At 36.6% G+C, this 20,372-nt stretch overlaps 1 protein-coding gene across 4 annotated transcripts in view; it reads right to left on the reverse strand.

Annotated features, from left to right (window-relative positions):
• Positions 1-9,958: 9,958 nt before the first annotated feature.
• Positions 9,959-20,372, reverse strand: part of LOC138717799 (E3 ubiquitin-protein ligase HACE1-like) — a 52,018-nt gene continuing 41,604 nt past the window's right edge. For 2 of the 4 annotated variants that reach the window (XM_069851641.1, XM_069851639.1), the window contains exons 20-24: positions 17,525-17,656; positions 16,719-16,817; positions 16,353-16,423; positions 11,298-11,411; positions 9,959-10,852 (exon numbers count right to left, since the gene is read on the reverse strand). In XM_069851641.1, coding sequence (XP_069707742.1) covers positions 10,750-10,852; positions 11,298-11,411; positions 16,353-16,423; positions 16,719-16,817; positions 17,525-17,656 — 519 coding nt within the window. In that variant the 3' untranslated portion in view covers positions 9,959-10,749. The remainder of the gene's footprint in view (positions 10,853-11,297; positions 11,412-16,352; positions 16,424-16,718; positions 16,818-17,524; positions 17,657-20,372) is intronic. The other 2 variants (XM_069851642.1, XM_069851643.1) reach the window with 2 other exon arrangements.

Here is a 20,372-nt window from a genome sequence, read left to right on the forward strand (position 1 = left end):
TCCAGGAAAATTTTTGCAGAAACAGGGGGCATGTACCTCCAGCAATCACACTACTGAAGTAGGCTTTAAAACATGATACCAGTGCAATACTGGTGAAAAATAACTAGGGAGTTTGAGTTAGAAAAAATCTGCTAAAATGTAGACATTAGGCCTATTTTATTAAACTTAAAAAATCATGATTTGTGGCAAATACATATTGAAGACATGTTAGATATAGTGTCAGAGTCTTTACATGCTAGAGATGAAGAGGCAGACTTTCTTAAGTATAGACTGTACTAGTGACAGCTAGTATATATACTAGTTGTATGTATACAGGAAAGGCAGGTTGAACACAAGATATATAATGGGCTCAACTTTAGATGGTTAATCTTGGTACAGAAATTGCCAGATGATGTTGAACGGCCACAGAAAAATCTCAGACAAGAGCAGCATGGCACTGACATCAAGGCCTCTGAAAATTAGTTCCATTTCTGCTGTGAGAGGAAAGCAATGTTTCCTATGAGATAAACCCTACTGCTTAAAAGTAACTTCCCACCTATAACAGAAACTGGAAAGTGACAACTAGAAATTTATTTATCTGAAAGTTAAGGAATCTGCATTAATTCACGGGGATTTGTCACCTTGATGCACCTCTCCATTCCAGCCATCAGCTTCTGGACAAAAAAGGCTCCAGTAACAGAGCAATGAAGACTCTTGAGAAGATGCCTCTAGGGCAATTTAAGGCGTCTGGGTCACACTTATGCAGCATCACCACTAGTTCACTAGTTGTTGAGCATGACTGCATTCCACACAGATAACAGGAATGAACCTATTGGCCCACACTTTGTCAAGCATATAGTCAAGGTGACAGCAAAGGACAAGACACAGAAGCAGAAGCAAACCGTAGGGAGCATTTGGTGGATCCCGAGTCCTTCTGTTTTACTCTGTTATCATTTTCATTTTATTTTCAGAATTTGTGATCAGTGAGCACTGAACATCATTTTCAAGATAGTTTCCTAACTGCATGTTTATGAGAGCCACCCACTCTGGTTTGCTCCAGCTGCCAGAATTCTCAGCAGGATGGTGAGACGAAAGAGCAAGTAGACTCCTGAGGCCCCACACAAGGGCTTTCTACCAGGAATGGTAGCCAGAATTAACCTCTGTGTGAAAATACAGACACTAAGTCTAGACAATTCCAGATGTCCCAACTGAACTCGTCTGTTCTGTGGGGCATCACACAGATACTCAAAGGGCTCCTCCTTCCCTTAGAAGTTTACAGTCTGACTATAATAGCATGAGTCTATGTATAGAGACACAAAGTGATTTACTAAGGTTACAGAGAAGGTCAGTGGCAGAGGTAGACATCAAACATGAGCCTCGGCAGTCTCTATGTAATCTGTCTGTCCATTGAACTTTGCTGGCTGTTAAACACAAAGATACACGACAGAGCAAAAGCCCCTGGTGAACTCACTTCAAACCGGTCAAGACTGAGTAACAAAAAAGTTTGGTACTGGAAACAAGACAGACAAAAAAGCCGAAATAAACCCTACAGTCCAGCAGTTCAAGACATAGCCAATGGTATTTTTCTGTGAAAGACAATAAGGAAAATATTTTCTTCAGGCTTTTTCACATACACACAAAAATAAAGTACATACATCTATGAGCTGTAATTAACACTTTGGCCTCTTGAACAGTTTTAATCAAAGTATTTAACTTGGAGAAAACATAGCTTTACATTAAAGGTTATCACAGTTATTCACTCATACTTTTCCAGTATTTCAGTCCATATCTCTGGTAATGTTATTAGCAGAGACACATGAAAACCACCAAATACACAGAAAGAAACTGTAACAAATAGCAGAGAATGTAAGTATGCCCTTAAATTGCCACAATCTAGTCAAGGCTGGAGATGGAGATTTTAATTGTGCTGAAATAAAAGACTTCCATGGGAACACTGAAACTAAATAAAGAAAGCAATGTCTAGCTGAATTTAATCCAGTTGGATTTTCATTCTTTGCGTGTGGCTTATCATACTTCCGAGTAATGTTAGGAAAACAGCTCTTTACTGGCAAGGAAGGTAATATTAACTTTTAAGGAACATTTTTGTTTTAAAACTACACATACACTATTTCCAAGTCATGCATGCTCATAAATAAGGTTCATTTGAAAAACATGCCAAAAAGCTAAGGACCATAAGTGCAGATATGGTAATTAGCCCCCATGTGTCTTGCCTACAGAGTTTACATTTGGAGTTTTCTTAAATTAGGGACACATTTTAGCAAAGTTATGCATGCTGTCGTTCTTAATGGGTAGCATCTTGTCTGTACAGAAGGGAGCCCCTTCTAGTACATAATCTGAAGTGGTGCCCTTTCAGCTGAAGCTTAACTTGCTTTAGCAAATACTGCCAAGAAAATCTACTTTAAGAAGGCAGCAGGAGGGAAGGGGATATCAGAACGTGAAAGTTCACCGTCTCCCCAGGGAGGTGGTTGAGTCCCCTTCCCTGAAGGTGTTTAAGGGACAGGTGGACGAGGTGCTGAGGGGCATGGTTTAGTGCTTGATAGGAATGGTTGGACTCGATGATCCGGTGGATCTTTTCCAACCTGGTGATTCTATGATTCTATTATTCTACCAACTCTCCTTTAGACCTGCCAAGCCTGAGCAATCTACCCAGTGTCAGTGGCAGCAGACTGCAGATCAGGTAGGGAAGAAAAAAGGATCACATTTCAAGGAAGCTTGGGCACTTCTCCCACCTGCCAGCCAAATGACATATCTGTTGTCTAGACAACTGCTATTCCACATTTGCACTCAGGGCACTATTCGCCTCTTGCCTGAAGATACTCTTCCCTTTCAAAAGTGTGCTTCTATGATTTATTTTCTGTAGTGTATGTCTTATACCCAAAGCATCTCTAATTTGTGCCACAAATCAGTGGTAAAGCACAGTAGCTTTCTCCAGGCCACCCCACCAGGCATAATCTATCGTGGAATTAAGATTCCCTATAGTACAATTCCTTCCTTCAGGTGACATGCACCTAGAAGCCATGCTGCCATAACATCCACAGGCATCTAAATACCAGTCAATAGCTGCATCACTTTATTTCCGCAGAGAAAGCAATTAGAAGAATTAATCTAAAAGAATGCTGTAGACTCGCCTAAATACATCAGAATAAACTTGTTAGTACAGACAAGCTGTGTATTAGAAACATGTGAAATCTTTGCCCGTGTGCATGTAAACTAGTATCACTCTTCAGGTATTTGGTTTTCTTTCCAATCCATGTAATTCGTAGACCAAGGTGTTTTTATATACTGGACAGCACTAGGGTTCAGTTTCCTTTTACCAGAGGTTATAAATCTGACTGGACAGTAACAATTGCTTTTTAATCTAAGCAAACTGATCTGTCAGAGGCAATCAGTACGGTGAAGCTACCCCAGGAGAATCCTAATAATGCCGATGAATCACTCAGTGCTGTATGAAACTCAATAGTTGAACTCTTGGCACAGAATGTCACAAGCACTTAATGTAGCAAGCATATACGGCTGCAAACAGCGAGCTCAGGGATGCATGCATTCCCAATATTTGCACTTCTGCTGAATTCCTATGACTTTGGGCATTAATCAGTTTCTAATCATTTTTTTTTTAAGAATTACTAGTGAAAAAAAATTAACACACATTTAGAGATTTGATTTGGAATCCCCATCAATGAGTACATGTTACATTCAGAGAAAAAGCTCCTGAAAAATCTGGGTGAGAAATTGGAAGGGTTCTTTCATAAGAGAAAATGTAGCAATATACAATAGTCAAGAACATGAAGAGACCAAAATGGATGGAAGACATTGATTTCAGGGAAATAGTTCAGTGGACCATTGCAGCCTTTCTCATTGGTGTTTAGAGCCTGTAACTTTTCAAATACACTAAGTAAGCATTTTAAAAATAATATGCTCCAAATAAATTATGTGCCATGTATGGAAAAACATGCAACGATGTCATTTATTAAAACCCACACTAAAGGTGCAGAGGAAATACATTCTATTTTAATTCAAATTTTATGAAGTGGTTCTATTAGTATGGATTACATGCAGATTTTTGTAACTGTAACTAGAAATATTGCTTTATAGCATAACCAGAAATGCTTTAATCTACCTAATTGAATAGAGATATTTCCAAATGGAACCAAGTATAAGAGTAAGCTAGTAGCTTTATACTAGGTTTCCTTAAATGGTTTGATTCCTCCTGCCTCTAAGCTACAGCTAGTCCATAAAAGTACATTAATTCTGTTATTGTCCTTAGAGAGTAAAAAATTTTTGAATTGACAAGTGTGTCTATAAAACACATAACACAGTCTCTAGTTTATCAGCTATATGATTATCTATAGAAAGTCTGGGTACAAACAGATGTTCTGACTTCAAAAGCACTTATCTTTACAACTCAAGAATCCCTGAGGTAGTTTAATCTAGTTGATTTAAAGCTTTGGTTCTTAGCGTCAGTTTAGTAGTTGGCCGATTTTACTTCTAAACTGGAAAAATACTCTTCTGTGGACATGCTAAAAATTCTTAGTAACAACAGCTGCATATACAAACTACTGATTTGCCCATAATGTCAACAGCCTAGTTGAAAACCCACTGTTTCAAAATGAAGGAAAGAAAAATGCAAACATGCAAAATCCCCAACTACAAGGCTAAAATTGAAAGTCTACTTAATTTAATCTATACAGAAATCATCCAGTTTGTAGCATTAATAGAAGAAAACAAAAACTCTACAGCCTAAAACATGCTGGTATGTAGCATTTTACTATAGTAGTACTAATAATATTGTATATATATTTTTAAAATATATTATATAAAATTATTTGTGTTTATGTAGTGTTTATATTTTACATATATTGTTGCTTTATACTTAAATATTTATTATTATATATTAAGTATAATATAGCAAGGAAACTATAGAGAAAAATAAACTAGCCTTCAAAATCTGAAAAGCTGTCTTAGGAAAACATTTTCTTGTTCTCTACTCTCCAACATCTGCATTAGATTAAAAAAAAATTGTGATGGAGTTAAAAGATGCTAAACATAGATCACTATGCCCGCCTGGTAAGAATTAAGGCTGGGACATCCACTTCCTCTTCCCACAGTTCATGTTTAGCAACCTGTTAATCATCTGGTTATCTTCAAGCATTATTTCTAACAGGCAAGAAAAATCCCCATAGAGACAGTACCATCTTTGTTTTCTGGTTTCTGAGAAGGGACTGATTACCTGCTACCTGGAAATAGAGAATGCCAGAATGGCAGTCAATAAAGCAATATGTTAAATGTAAGCCTGCAGCTACTTGGCTTCCTAAAGTACCCTCTCCAGAAAGTCTTTCTATAGAAAAAGCACCTCCTGGAAAATAATCTTGCATCAGAACAGTTTGTCAGGATTGGGCAGTGTAAGCGTTCCCAGGCAAACAGCTGTTCCTGTGCTGACACCATCTCAAATTTCTTCTAGCAGCTTATGTTGTCTTCTCCTCACATCTCTGTTGATTAATCAAGAGATGAGGTGGACATCAATCATGAGCCAAAAACTTCTGGTTTACATCCATAAAAAGAGAAGAATGTAACATGGGGGAAAAAAAGAGATAAAAAACCTTGAAGAAATCCTGATTTCCATTCGGGCCTGCCAGCATTAGGCAAACATCAGACATCTGACCTTATGGAAGACTCCTTTCTTAAATTACCAGCATTACTGCCCCCAGATGAAAACCATTCCCCAAAAGCTAAGATACAGAAGCAAAATGACATCTTGGGGGAAAAGAAACCCAAACATAATCACAGGAAAATACTGTTATTTTTACAGATTGTAAGCCATTTAAGGTAAAGATCATCTCCACACTAGAGACTGCAATGATCTTATAAAAAGGAACAAGCTATTAAGACAAGGCATTCCTTAATTCATTAGCTGTCTTCCTTCTTCATAAAGGTGCCTAATAACAAAAAAATTCCTTTCTGACTTCAATGGCCTTGTTGAAATTATCAACACAAAAGTTGTATTAGAAATTGGGATATACTAGAGTGCTTTTTCAATATCCCCTAGTATTTTAATAATTGCTTGAATTATGTATTTAATGGAACATTTTATAATAATCAGTTATTTATAAGGTCTTTAAAATGCTGACTGGGCACGCTTAGTGAGACTTCTGATTATGAGGGCCTTTTGTTTTTAATTCTAGAAGAAACACCAAAAAAACCCATCAATTGAGAAATTTGCCTTTTGCGAATATTTGCTGACACAGTTACCAGTGGTATATGGCACGGAATTCAAGGTTACTCTAGATGATAATCAAACACAGGATCTTTACTGAACCGAGAAGTCAGCAACTGTGTTTAATAATACCAAGAATAATTCAGTAACACAAAGAACTAAAATAGCGTTATTACCAAAACATTTAATCCTGTTAGGAGCACTCAGCAGCTGTATTCTTTAAGATTCAATCAAGTAAAAAAAAAATTAAGTCTTTAGCATCGAGGGAACGCTGGATTCTGCTTTTCAGCCCTGGCTGCCTGGCTGGCAAAGGACACTGGGAGAAATGGAAGCAAGCCAGTGCCCGCAAAAGACCTCCACTGCCTGAACATCAAAGGACCTCTTGTGTCCAGGGAGCAGAACTGCAAAGATTACTTCAGAGTGAAAGATCAACCTACTGTATGTACAAAAGGAATAACAAACAGTTAAATTTGTACATCTATTTTTGTGGCATTGCACAGGAATCATTACTAGGAAATCACGTTAAGACTCAGCAGAACACTTGTGGAGTACTGCTTGTCTGCATATCTTGAAGGAAAAACTAGGAGTTTTAAATATTTAAATTTAAAAGCTTTAGAAATACAATCTGAGCAATCTGCTTCAACCTTCCTTGCTCTATGCACTGTACACATATAGGCTGGATGTCATGAAAAGAGCTTCTACTCCACTCCAGGTCTGGAATGGAAAGAGCAAGGCTTTTCTGAGGCACTACTGGGCTGTACTTGCAGAACTGAATCAGCTCATCAGACTTAAAGAACAGTCCAAATAAACTAAAACTACAGTTTTGAAATATACTCCTAAATAAAGAGTTCACATGCTTCCAAAGCAAAGATAGTCCTAGCATTTTTTCTACTGTACATGTAGAAATCTCCCAGTCTCTGGAAGATCCAGGCCAACCATCTTTTCCCTTTCATTCTATTTTCAATCATATTCACTATGGAGCATACAATAGAAGCCATTAAACTACATTTCACAGTTTATGGTTTTAATGGTTTTGCAACATTAGATGCACAACACATTTTCAAGCATCTAAAACTAGGCTTTGCTATCTAACATTTCATAAAGATAATAAAAGTTAATGAGCACTCATGATCTATGATCTGACAAGACATCTGTTCCGTTCTTTCCGAGATAAAACGCTCACCCTGCCTTGTTCTGGCACAGTGGGAGAGAAAAAATATAAACCAATTAATCATTCTAAACTACAAGCTATATTAAGTTATAGTTTCTCAACAGGGCTTTCATATCCCATTGCTAATAGGGCACAGGTGTCCTAAAAACATTCTTTCAATGCAGTAATTACATCCTGCTAACTTCACATGGTCAACTGCAGCAAATAGTACTGTTTAGGATTTCAGCGGGAAAAAAAAATCTGTTCAAGATTTTTCTACATATTTTAACCGTGTTTTTTTTTTTGTTACAGCAGTATTTTAACAATCATAGAATGGTTTGGGTTGGGAGGGACCTTAAAGATCATCTAGTTCCAACCCCCCTGCCATGGGCAGGGACACCTCCCACTAGATCAGGGTGCTCAAGGCCCCATCCAACCTGGCCTTGAACACCTCCAAGGACAGGGCAGCCACAGCTTCCCTGGGTAACCTGTTCCAGTGCCTCACCACCCTCATTGTGAAGAATTTCCTCCTCATGTCTAGTCTCCATCTTCCCCTCTACAACTTATAGCCATTATCCCAAGTCCTATCACTACATGCCTTTTTACAAAGTCCCTCCCCAGACTTCCTGCACACCCCTTCAGATACTGGAAGGTCACTATAACATTTCCTCAGAGCCTTCTCTTCTCCATTCTGATCTACCAAGGGAGTATTTGGTACAAATATTACAAGAAATACTACAAGATAATTCATATGGGACACTACTAACACATGGAGGAAGGAGAAGTAATCTGTTTCTGAACAATATGTGAGGAAGATCCGTCATAGGGAACTGCTGTGAACATTAAAGCTCTACACTCTCTTACATTTCAAAACCAGTTGCCAAATACTTTAGGAATACTGTTTGAGACCAAATTCAGCTTGTTGATACCTATGTCATCTACAGCATAATAGAAAATTATAAGTGGGAAAAAAAAACTAATCTGATTCTTTTTTCTCCCCTTCACTCAGACGTACAGTATGACGCATTTCGGACATTCAGCAGCAGTATGTAAGGTTTCTGTTTCCTGCAAACGACTACGCGCTACCATGAAATACATAGAATCATAGAATAACCAGGTTGGAAGAGAGCCACCGGATCATCGAGCCCAACCGTTCCTATCTAACACTAAACCATGCCCCTTAGCACCTCATGCACCTGTGCCTTAAACACCTCCAGGGAAGGGGACTTAACCACCTCCCTGGGCAGCCTGTTCCAGTGCCCAATGACCCTTTCCGTGAAACAAAAAAAAAAAAAGCAAAGGAAAAAAAACTCAGTCCCAGAATGCGTAGTAACGAACAACAGTACTTACAGTAAAACTCTAAGACACAGATAAAATCCCAGTTTACATAAAGTAGAGAAATACATAATTCCTGACAAATACCTTGTATTGCTCAAAACACTGTCCTGCAATCAGTCTACCTTGCAGGGGCACACAAAGAAATAAGCTCAACAGGAAGGGAACCGGGCATTGGTTAACTGTGAAGAAAAGCTACTTTTCCTAACTGGAGGATCCAAGATAGCTGGAATTTAACACTACAATTGCCCCACAGCCTTAAACACCTAATCTGTCTAGTCTTAAGCTTCCAAGAACATGCCAGGGAGGAACAGCACCTCTTCACTGACTGAAGCAACAGCTTTCATTGGATTGCCCTGCTGGCAGAGTCTGTTTTTTCCACCAACTAAAAGTGGTATTCTTAAGTCGCTGCATAATAATTTAAACTGACATTTATGCCTACGTGTACATCAACAGAATTGGAAGGGAAATAAAGTTAGAGGAAAATTACTGTGGCATCACAGAATCAGATTAGATTTCTCTCTCACACCCCAAGAGAAGTTAGGTATGCTATAGATTAAAATAAATAAAGAAAATAAGCAGCCCAGGCTTATCAGCTGGTGAACTCAGGCTGCACATGTATTAGCACTTAAGAGTAAGAAAAACATGAATGGATCAGTAGGAAACTTTTCAGTTCATTGTCGTCTTGCAGACATAACTAGATGTTCACCCATTAGGCATTTGGTACACTTTTGGATCACATATTTTAGATTCAGCTGGAGAGAATCCAGTTTGGAGTCTCTGCAGCAACAGCATGACAAGCAGGGATGATCAGATTAATTTATAAATAAGCAAAAATCAAAAACCCCAACAACAACCGACTCCTAGCCTGAACCAAAACAGTAAGGTAGACCTATCCTAGGGTCCCTAAAAAGCAGTTACGTAAATGCATCATCTACCCCAACATCTGCAAAAGCCTATCAAAAACCCATGCCAATTAGCAACTGCTATGCATTTCTACGTATCACTAATATATTCTAATTTTATATAAATTTTAACATTATATTCTTATTACTATAGTCTTGTCAGTTAACCACAATAAGCTCAAGTTCCTTCCTTGTGGATTTGCTTATGTCCACCCATAAACTTTGACAATGCCTCCTCAAATGCTGCTTCCACGACATTTTTAATTATAGTAAGATGCATAAAATCCTGGGGGAAAAAGAACAAACCACCCACAAAGACACTAACTTGCCACAGTCCAATTCTGGTAAAAATATTAAAATTTAATAATATCTTTTGAACATACAATTATGCCAAGGAAAGAGTAAAGGCAGTCAAACAAATGAATATAGATCTTAAATAGTATTTACAAATTCTAAACTGCAACTTGACTATAAAGTCACAAATACTTTAAATATTTAGTAGAATATAGTGTAAATTCTAATATAAATTAGATATTAACTTCATCTGTTATTTTTCCAGTGATAACAGTCGAATCTTTACATACTATATACATTAAAAGACTAAAAAGTTATAAAACTTTATTTCTGTTACTATGCAAAGAAATGGAAAATACATTGGATCTGTCTTACTGTACAATATCCAAATTGAACTTTGTGATGTTCTCTACAAAAATAAACAGCACTTTCACATGCAACAAGGCGTAAGTACAAGGTTGTCCACTAGTAGAATGCCATCTGAGTGCAAAGTAAACTAAAACACATGTCATTCAACCATATAGTTGAAAATCAAAAGTAAACTGTGGAAAGAGATTCTGACAAACTATCTGATTCAGACTGAAGTAATAATGAAAAGCATGTAAACTGATTTCCGTACAGATCTGTCATTTTAAAAAATGAAAATACAGCATACGGAGAAGTTTGTTGTGATGGTATCAAAGTTACTTTGACAACATATAAAGGAGGAAAAGTTGATGATCGTGTATGAATTCTGAGGCTCAGCTCTACCAATGGGCTGCGGTATCTAAGCTGTTCTTCTACTGACAGTTTCCAAAATTACTTCTGCCATTCTGAATCGCACATCAGTAGTCAGACGAGTTCTCTAGACTTCATCATGCCATTGTGTAACCATAGCTTCCACAGTGCAATGCCACAAGAAGTCTATCCTTAAGGATTTCTTTACTTGGGTATTCGGGTAACTTGAGCATGTTGATACTGAGATGAAAAGAAGAAAAAAAGCCACAACACAGTTCAGAAAAAAAACAGTGAAGTTTTCTGATTGAAAACCCTGAAGATGTCACATTTACGGAAGAAAACAAACCTGTGCTGCATTACAGTACCACTGAGCATTCAAATATCTTGCAGCAAATTACGTTTTTTTTCACTTCAGTGAACTGTAATCATTTAACCTGAATATTCCCTTATTGATCCCATGGCCTTCAGTTAAGCAAAATGAAACAGTAAACTATGAGCAAACATAATGTAACATTATCTGCATTAAAACCCACTGCATGCACATTGGGTAGTGAATACTACACAAACTGTCTAAATTTTTTTTTTTGCCATTTAAAGTAAATATTGAAAGGAACTGTACTTTTGACTGTAACCAACATGAAAAAGCCCTGTTTTTAAGATATTTCAATGAGACTAGTTAACATACCATGTGCTTGATGTCGGCAAAAGATTTGCAGTATATGGCACAGCAGCAATTGTAAAATTTTGCAATCCACTGCCACCCATTATATGAGCAAAACCACCATGAGGCACCCTGGAACTGAGAAAATTCACAGAAGTTAGACTATTACAGGAATTTTATACACAAAAAAAATATAATCTTTATACTGCAAGTATCTCTTACTGCTAATAATTAGACAGAGGTTCCCTCTTTCTTAGCTGTATCAAAATTCTCATTGTCTAAATCCTTTTTATTAAAATATTGAACAATGCATTTTTACATTTACATTAGGCAAATTGTTTGAATGACATTTAAGAGAATCCTGTTTGCAAACAGGACTCATTTCTACAACCAGTGTTTATAACAGAATGTTATCTCCATTTAGGCAAACGCGTATGTTTACCTACATTTACAGTTTAAGAAATATTGCATTATAAAAAAATTTATTCTCCAATTACTATCCATGAGACAACTGACCAGTGCCCTTGACGTGTCTTTTCATTTACCACTTCAGACGACATACTTCAAGTAACTAATAAAACTATCAGTCACACTATCAACTAGTGACAACCTACAGCAACACCAGAACACACTAAAAAAAAAAGTCACTAGCATCTTCAGGAATGCATTCTCACTTAATCATATTACTCAATTTTTTAATTTTTACCAATATATTATTCAAGAATTACTCGAGGGGTAAACAGACAATAGCCCTGCAGTCTTCAGAGTCTCTCCCTATATTTTACACAAACACAGACAAATAGAAGAAAATTCAGATATTTTTATAATAGTAATATAAGCTGGTATGCATAGCAAGGTAAGATGTCATTAGCACAGCCCTCAGACGAAAAAATAATCCCAACAAGCTAAAAAAAAAAAAAAATCAAAAACCTACAGAGAAAGGACAAGAACTGAAGCAGTTCATAGAATCATGGAATAACCAGGTTTGAAGAGACCCACCAGATCATCGAGTCCAACCATTCCTATCAAAAATTCAATGCATCCCTGCTTCAAAGGCCAGTAGCCTCTCGGGCTGCACCAGGAAGACCATCACCAGCAGGTCGAGGGAGGTGATCTTTTCTCTGTACTCTGTGAGAAATATCAGAAGTCCAACTCCAAGCTCCCTACTAGAGGAGGGACAGGAATTGTAGGCCAGGCCAGGACAACTGCAGCAAGATGAGCAAAGGACCACAAAGATGGTAAGGGACTGGAGCACCTGACACAGGAGTGTGAGCTGGGACTGTTCAGTCTGGAGAAGAGAAGCCTCAGGGGAATCTGATAAATGCATATAAATACCAAAAGGGAGGAATAAATAAGGCGAAGCACAAGTCTCAAGATGGAGCACCCAGTGGTGCCCATTGACAGGATAGGAGGCAATGGGCATAAAGTGAAATTCAGGAAATTCCATTAAACATGAGAAAAACTTTTTTACGGTGATGTGGTCAAACACTGGAACTAGTTGCTCCAAGAAGTTATGGGGTCAGCATCCCTAAAGGAAGTCAAAACCTGACTGGACAAGAACCTTGAGTATCCAGATCCAGCTGATCCTGCTCTGAGCATGGGATTGGACTACACAATCTCCAGAGTTCTCTTCCAACTACAGCTATTCTGTGACTTTTTTTTAGCTAGCAATGAAAGAATCTAAAAAAAACCAAAACAAACCTTCCATAAAAAAACACAACAGCTGTTATAATTTTAGATAGCAGGTACTTATGTTAAAAACAATGCCCAATACTCACAAAATCAAAGTGACTATAAAAACTAGGAGCAAGAATGGAAAAGAAAAAAGAAATAAAGTTTCCACTGACAGTAAAACTACTCGGCAAACATGCAAAAAAGTATGGGTTGCTATTGCCAAATGTTAAGGAACTCAGACAGAGCTCACAGTAATACTTTTTAAACGTACCTTTAAGACCTAACTATAGTAGCCAACACACAAATCTATACCACCTAGCTCGTTGACAGCTATGTTTGGCATATAATACTAGAACTGCTAAAGAAGGTAACCATGATGGAGGAAAGTACTGACCGTTTGCAGCATGCCATTTCTGTCACACAAAGAATAGCATTCGCAGCCACAGTTCAGAACAATTGTAAAGATTTTACAGCAGCACTTTTATACCATGGGTTTGGCTTATTTTTCTAACACAGTGCCACCTCTGCAGTGACCATTATTTTCCCTCCTTCTGATGAACTAAAAGAATTCCGCATTCAAACCAGCAATAAAACACAGACTAACCTGTTGAAAAATTCTCATTCAGCCCACTATTAGCGAAAGCTTTTCACAGTCTAACTTATTAAAATGTTTTGCAAGCGACAGGTCAAATTCATATAGTATGATCAGGGCTTTGAATATTTAAAAGTAACAGATGGCTGCCAACTTATGCATCCAAGAATGAGTCTTCCTTCCAAGCAAAACATGGCCAACATAGTAAAGAAGGCCTTCCAAGTACGTGCAAATAAGATAAAAGATCTTAAGTCTTTTACTGCATGCTCAAATATCCTTCAGCAAGAGCGACAATATTCTTTGCAAACTTCAACAATATGAAAATGTCTGATTTCACACATGAATCCTTACTTTTTTACCTATTTATCCACTTACAGATTTTGCATTAATTTACTTGAAAACAATACAGGAGACACTAAAGCCAGCTCCTTTGTGTTTTGTTTTACTTTCTAAAAGCATACATAAATATTGATACGTATTAAATATGTTTCCCTTACAATAGCATACAGCTTATTACTCAAGAGAAACTTTAGTCCTCCAAGAAGTTACACAGCAATCTTGATATCTGCAGAATACCAATAAAGTAGCATTTATCATGATAAGTTGTCAACACTTCCCTCCAACTGTTAACTCAAAACCTGATCAAAAGTTGCTCATGGAAAATTAACAATAACTCAACCAAATACTATTAGAAACACCAAAGAGATCAAGGGCAGTGGGGAGGAAGTAAAAGCATGTGAAATTGTCAATACCATCTCAAACAGCTGTCAGCAGAGACAAAGTACATGGTGCATAAGTAAACTTTCAGATCACCAACATGAGGCACAAGAACATTAAGGCTTTTCCTTGAGCATGCCAAGTTCCCCAAACACACAGAATCTTCAGTTAAAACACTGCTCACGACAATTAATTCACTGCTAAAAGATGCCTGAAGATTCATATTAATCATGAATGCAATGGTATCTCTCCTGAAACTACCAAACCAAGACTTCATTACATTGAGGAGAAAAAGGTGTAAGAATGTGAGAAAGCTAAAGGCAAAGTTTAAAGAAATATTTAGATAGTATAAGCTGAAGACATTATAATAATATTTTTTTTACTTAACTTCCTACATTAATTTTATAATCTCTGAAAAAAACCATGAAAATTTTGAATGCAGGCTGCCAACCATTTCATACAGAAACAAATTCTTCACTAAGGAAATGTGACACCAGAAAAAGATCATAGTTTGAAATCAAGTATACTATTAGAGTACAACTTTACTTAAGATATTGGCCTGTACTAGACTAACAAGTGTTTTAGATGCTGAGAGGTCAGTGAGCTAATTCTTCCATACCCAGAATCTAGGACTGCCTGGGCATTCACATGAAAAAATGCCACATGCATACCACTATCAAAGCACCTTTCAAACTACACCTATTGCATTTCAATCAACGAAATAAAAACACAATGCATTCCTGTTAGCTGATACGGAAAAAAACCTAAGCAGTTTGGTTTTAAATCCCAGAACAGAGTTCTTAAAAGACATACCAAAAATTGCTTTCCTGCTAAGAAGAAATGGGTAAGAGCAAGTCACTGTGATTTGTGACCAAAATGAGTGGTGCTCAAGCACATATTAACCAGACAACATAATTGCTTACTTGATAGAAAGCATCCCTTAGAATCTAGCAGATCATCCCAAATGCCTGAAAATAGTGGATGACACTTCAGTATCATTTCAAATGTTTTAAGAAGCATTTGAAACATGACCTTACATCTTAAAGATCCTTATTTGCCATCTAGGTTTAGAAATGGACTAGTCCACTAAAAATGAAAGACCAGCAGCTGTCATGCAACAGATGTGCAGCTAGAACTGCAGGAATCATTTCAGCAGAAAACTAAAAGATAGATGTGCACAGCACAAGCTTCTTAAATTCTCTGTGATCCCCAAAACCAATTAAATTGATAATAAATCAAGTGAAATTAATAGAGTTTGAAGACAGTGTCATTTGACGATACATTTATGACTATGAAATTCCTTGGTACGAAACAAGTTTGATGATCTTAATTTGTATTTGCCCATTGCTTAACCACAAACCTTATAAATAAAAGTCAACCGCTCTACTAATCCTAAAATATAAAAAGAACATGACAGTAGAAGATGGTACGATCTCTACCTGCCACCAGAAAAAGACAGATCAAAGAGCTCAGGTGCCACCTGTATGCTTATGGATCTACTTTGCAACATGTCTGTATGCACATAGGGGCATTTATTGCTCAAAATCTTCCTCCACTGCCTTCAAATCATTAAGTTAATAACAGTTGATACAGAAATTCTATGTAATGCAAACAGTTTTGCATAAGGTTATATCTTCACTTGAACTTGGCACGCTGCACTAATGTTAAATTCAACTCAGCTTTAGAAGAAGGATGTTCTGTTTACACTGACTGAAGCGATACCTAGTTACCTCATATATTAAAGCCTATATTGATTACTGGAAAAGCTAAGAGCCACATAAATATGCAACAGAGTAAGAAGAATATAAAGCCCTGTTAAATTCACTACTGACTTGTTAAAAACTGTCTGGGACGGCAACTTAACTATACAAAGGCCTCTTGCAAATAGTCAAGTGTAATAAATAAGTAATCGATCATTTTACTGGCAGAAAAGGCAGCAAAAATATTAACATATACTTTGTCGACTTTGGTCAACCTATAAAGAACAAAAGCATGCAAAACAACTTTCTAGTTCGGTGATCTTGTACGGTAATCTGAAGTCTCTTGACTTATTTCAGAGTATGCAAACAACATATTTTTTAACAAGAGTTTCTCACCTGCCAGTAACAAACTGTAATAGTAATACTCTCTCTTCTTGAGTTAGCTCTTCCACAACATCCCAGAACCACTAAACAAAAAATAAGTTAGTTATCTTCCATTAAATACCTGCAGTACTTGAAAAGGTAATTGTAAAACAACAAATCAAATATTTGCTCATTTGTTACTTAAATGATGGAAATTTTCATATTAAATTCATACATAACCAAGTAATTTAATATAGGAATATAGTGTAAAAAAAATCCCCATAAATTTCAGCCAAAATAAGCTTCCATAAGCATACACAGAAAAATTACAATAATAAAAGCAGATTATTATTTATTAAAATGCAATAGTCTACATTATTAAAAAAAAAATAATTTTACCTGAATAACTTGGTCTCCTCTCTCATAGCCACTGGTGTATTCTGTATTTTTTAACCAATCATTCACATCAATTTCTGGCATACCAGACAATAAAAGCTCCTTCAAAAGAAGAACACAGATTGTGTCCTGACTAACCATTAATTTTAAGTGGTTATGCTATCCTAAAAGATACTGCTTTAAAAAGCATAAAAATTACATTTCTATTTCTGTTTAGTTGCCACCTTGTGAAACCTACAATTAAATTTTAATACAAAAAGATTGTTGAATTCACATGATCTGTTTAATTTAAGCACACAGACAGTATCAAGAGGTGGAAATTATCACCAAAGAACCTAAAAGAAAAACATTCCAAGTACTGGCATGATGAGAGACAAAATTTGACCTATCTTAGCTACAAAAGATCAAACTATCACAAAAAACTTATTGGAATTTGATTCTGTGACTCAGAAGTAGTAAAAACAATAGACAGCATCTCCCTAATTTTAAAGGACTTTTCCTCCTGAAAGAAAATATGAACAGTTTTAAAGGACACAACATTCTGATATCATTTCAAAATTACAATATAAAGCATTTATCACTGGTGCATGAAGTTATCACCTTCCAGGAAGACAGTCATTCCAAGTAATTAAGATAAGCAGGAATATACATATTGAGATCCTCACTGAGCTATGCACAGGAAGCCAAACCAAAGTGAAAGACACAAGATGTTTATTTTGTGTGTAATGAGTTTTATTTCTCTGGCATTACATTACTGATGAAATATGCTGAACTAAGTATTTTTAGAAAGTATAGGCATTTCTTCTTACCAGTTCATATTCATCAAAAAGCTGGATCAAAGACGGTGGAATGAACATATGGAAGCCTTGTAGAAAGGCATTTATTTGAGGCTGAATGGCTCTTGTCATTCTAAGCTCTGTGACAAGCTGAACATACTCAGCCTGCAATGCAGAAAATTACATTAAGACATACATAGGGCTCATGCAAACTCACAAAGGCATAAATGCAATCCACCATACATTACAAATCTCATCTACTGTAAGACGTTAAGAGGCCCTATGCACTTTTCACACAAGGAAGCAGCCTAAAATAATTCAGGAGGCCTCCCAGGGTTCAAGGTTGCATTTACTCTTCCCCTTTCCTTCCTTCCACCGTCAATTCCCAAACAAAATGTTTAAACCGTAACACAAATCAGTCAAAAAACAGGGACTTGGACCAAAGAAAAGGAAGTGAATAAAACTTAGTATCTCATGCCTGGATATCATACATCCATCATTGTGATCATCTAAGGACATAAACAAGGCAAAGTTTGTAAAGAAAATTATTCTGTTGAGCAAACTGACATAATTCAGGAAAAAGGGTAAATTCTGGAGAAGTTTGAGAGGCAAAAACCTTTCTTGCTTTCTCTGCATCTCTAAAAGTCTAGTCTAACAGAATACATTACTTATCCCTGCAAGCCTTGCTGTCCTAAAAACAACTTCAATTTTCTTAAGTCTTGAAAGTTGCCTCAGTTTTTAAAAGGGGCAAAAAAACCACCAGAAAAACATTTATACCATAACCATGCAAAAAGACATCATATTTTGCGTATTTTAGAAATCTGGGGGCTCCGTCTCCTTTAAAAGATGCCAGTTCAAAAGAAAGAAACCACCAGAACTTTGCTTTTGTTGAAAACACAAAAGCCTAGGAGGCAGTTACTGGAGGAAGGTTTCTAGAATGAAACAGACAAAAGTGACTACATGAAACATGTCTCACCTACCCTGATAAAACTGTGCAAGTCTATTAATAAAGTTTCTCTACTCAAGAAATGAGATTTCTACTTGAGAACAAAATTTATTTCTAGATTATTTAAGGTTCTCAGTTTCAAAGTAAAGCTTTGACTTCCTAATCATAATTTTAATAATGACATCACGAAACATATGTCCCAGCTAAACCATCTCAACCATCATCTTCCATTCAAGACAACAATCTTAAAAAAATACTACCCTAATTTTTAATTTAACAAAGAACATCAATCTAAACTTTAAGGTTCTGAACCTGCACAAAAGCAACCCAGTATTATTTCTTTCCTCCCTTTCTGAAAAACAGAACAATGTATGAAGCATTTCAAAACAGAATACTGTTTTTCAAAGGCAGTTCTTTGCATTTACAGAAGTGTAGAGGAGTTCTCATTTGCTTTGCAGCCGAAAGATATTTTTAAATCAAATACCACCATTTTGTTAGAGTGAGAATACAATTTATTTGTGAAGTGCTTTGAAGAAGAGGAACATTATCTAATCCTATCTTCAACTGCAGAGCTGTTCACAAAAATCTAGTTTTGATTTAGTAATCTCTCTAGGTTGCTTCTATTATCAGAGGAACAGAAGACACCTCCCTTCTCTAAGGAATTAGATGGGTAGCCAAAGGAGATTTAACTGCACTAGGCAGAAGTTAGTCTCTATAAACACATCTTATGAGCTCTAGGAAGATATCAAACTTTGGCAATATCAGGATTAGAAGTAGTGTTAACACTTGTCTTCAAATGATTAGAAACATTTCTTTTATATCTTTTAAATTGCTTTTACATAAATTAGGCTATTCAGAAAACAGGGCTGTAGAATGAAAAATCCGCACTCTTATTTTTAAAAAAATCCATTAGAAAAAAACATGGCACTTTCTGCATTACAAAAATATTCACATTAAAACACTTTCATACTTTCATTATGAGAAAACAGTTGCTGTGCTTTAGTTGTAACAAGAAACATTTTAAACAGCCTGGATCAGCCAAGCATTCTGACTATTACCACCGGTGCATGCTGGAAGACCTGCACCACAGAATTCACATAATATATGTCAGTAAAAAAAACTGGTCAAATTGTTTTCCCTCTATTCTCTTCCTTTACATTTTATTCCCTCTTAGGAGCCTTAGGAGCACATTACAAAACAAATATCTACGTAATTTCAGATCTACATACGCATTCCTACACAGTGCTGAAAAGGTACAATCCAGCCTTCTTTTAAGAGGGGAGATTTGATTGAACACACACAAGATGGGCATCACAAATATGATGACAAACTCTAGTCTGAGTGAGGGGTTGCTCTTTATTTTCCCTTTGAGGTAAATCAGGCAGAGATCACGCTTCCCGATTTCACAACCCCATATACTGCAAGACAAGGATCAATGTTCATTATGATGTTCAGATTCGGAGAGCAGCTCAATTCTAAAGCAGCTTGAAAAAAAAGAAATGCGTAATTTTTTACTGCCAAACAGCACAGGCAGCTCACACAGACCACTCCTCGGAAGACAGAGAAAGCCAAAGAATTGTAGACATCTGCACCATTTTTTAAAACAGCGTACTGTCAGACTTTGCCTAGTTCTATTTTTTTCTCAATTCTATTTTTCCTAAAAACTAAGCAGAAAGATGGAAAACTATACACAGCAAAGAACAAAGAGAAATGCATAGCACGGACACTGGACAAAGCCTGACTTTTCCCTTTGAAGCCTCTTCATTACCATGAAAAAAGGCAGTTGAATCACTACTATAACCGATTCTTCAGCTGGAGCGATGTGGATGCTTCAACTGCAAAACTGGAACATTTGCTGGTCCCACAACCATTCACCTATTACACAGCTGACTTAAAAAAGAAAATTCTCTCTTATAGCTATTACTACCGCTCCTC

Source organism: Phaenicophaeus curvirostris, chromosome 2 (genome assembly GCF_032191515.1).
Source record: "Phaenicophaeus curvirostris isolate KB17595 chromosome 2, BPBGC_Pcur_1.0, whole genome shotgun sequence".
Taxonomy (NCBI): Eukaryota; Metazoa; Chordata; class Aves; order Cuculiformes; family Cuculidae; genus Phaenicophaeus; species Phaenicophaeus curvirostris.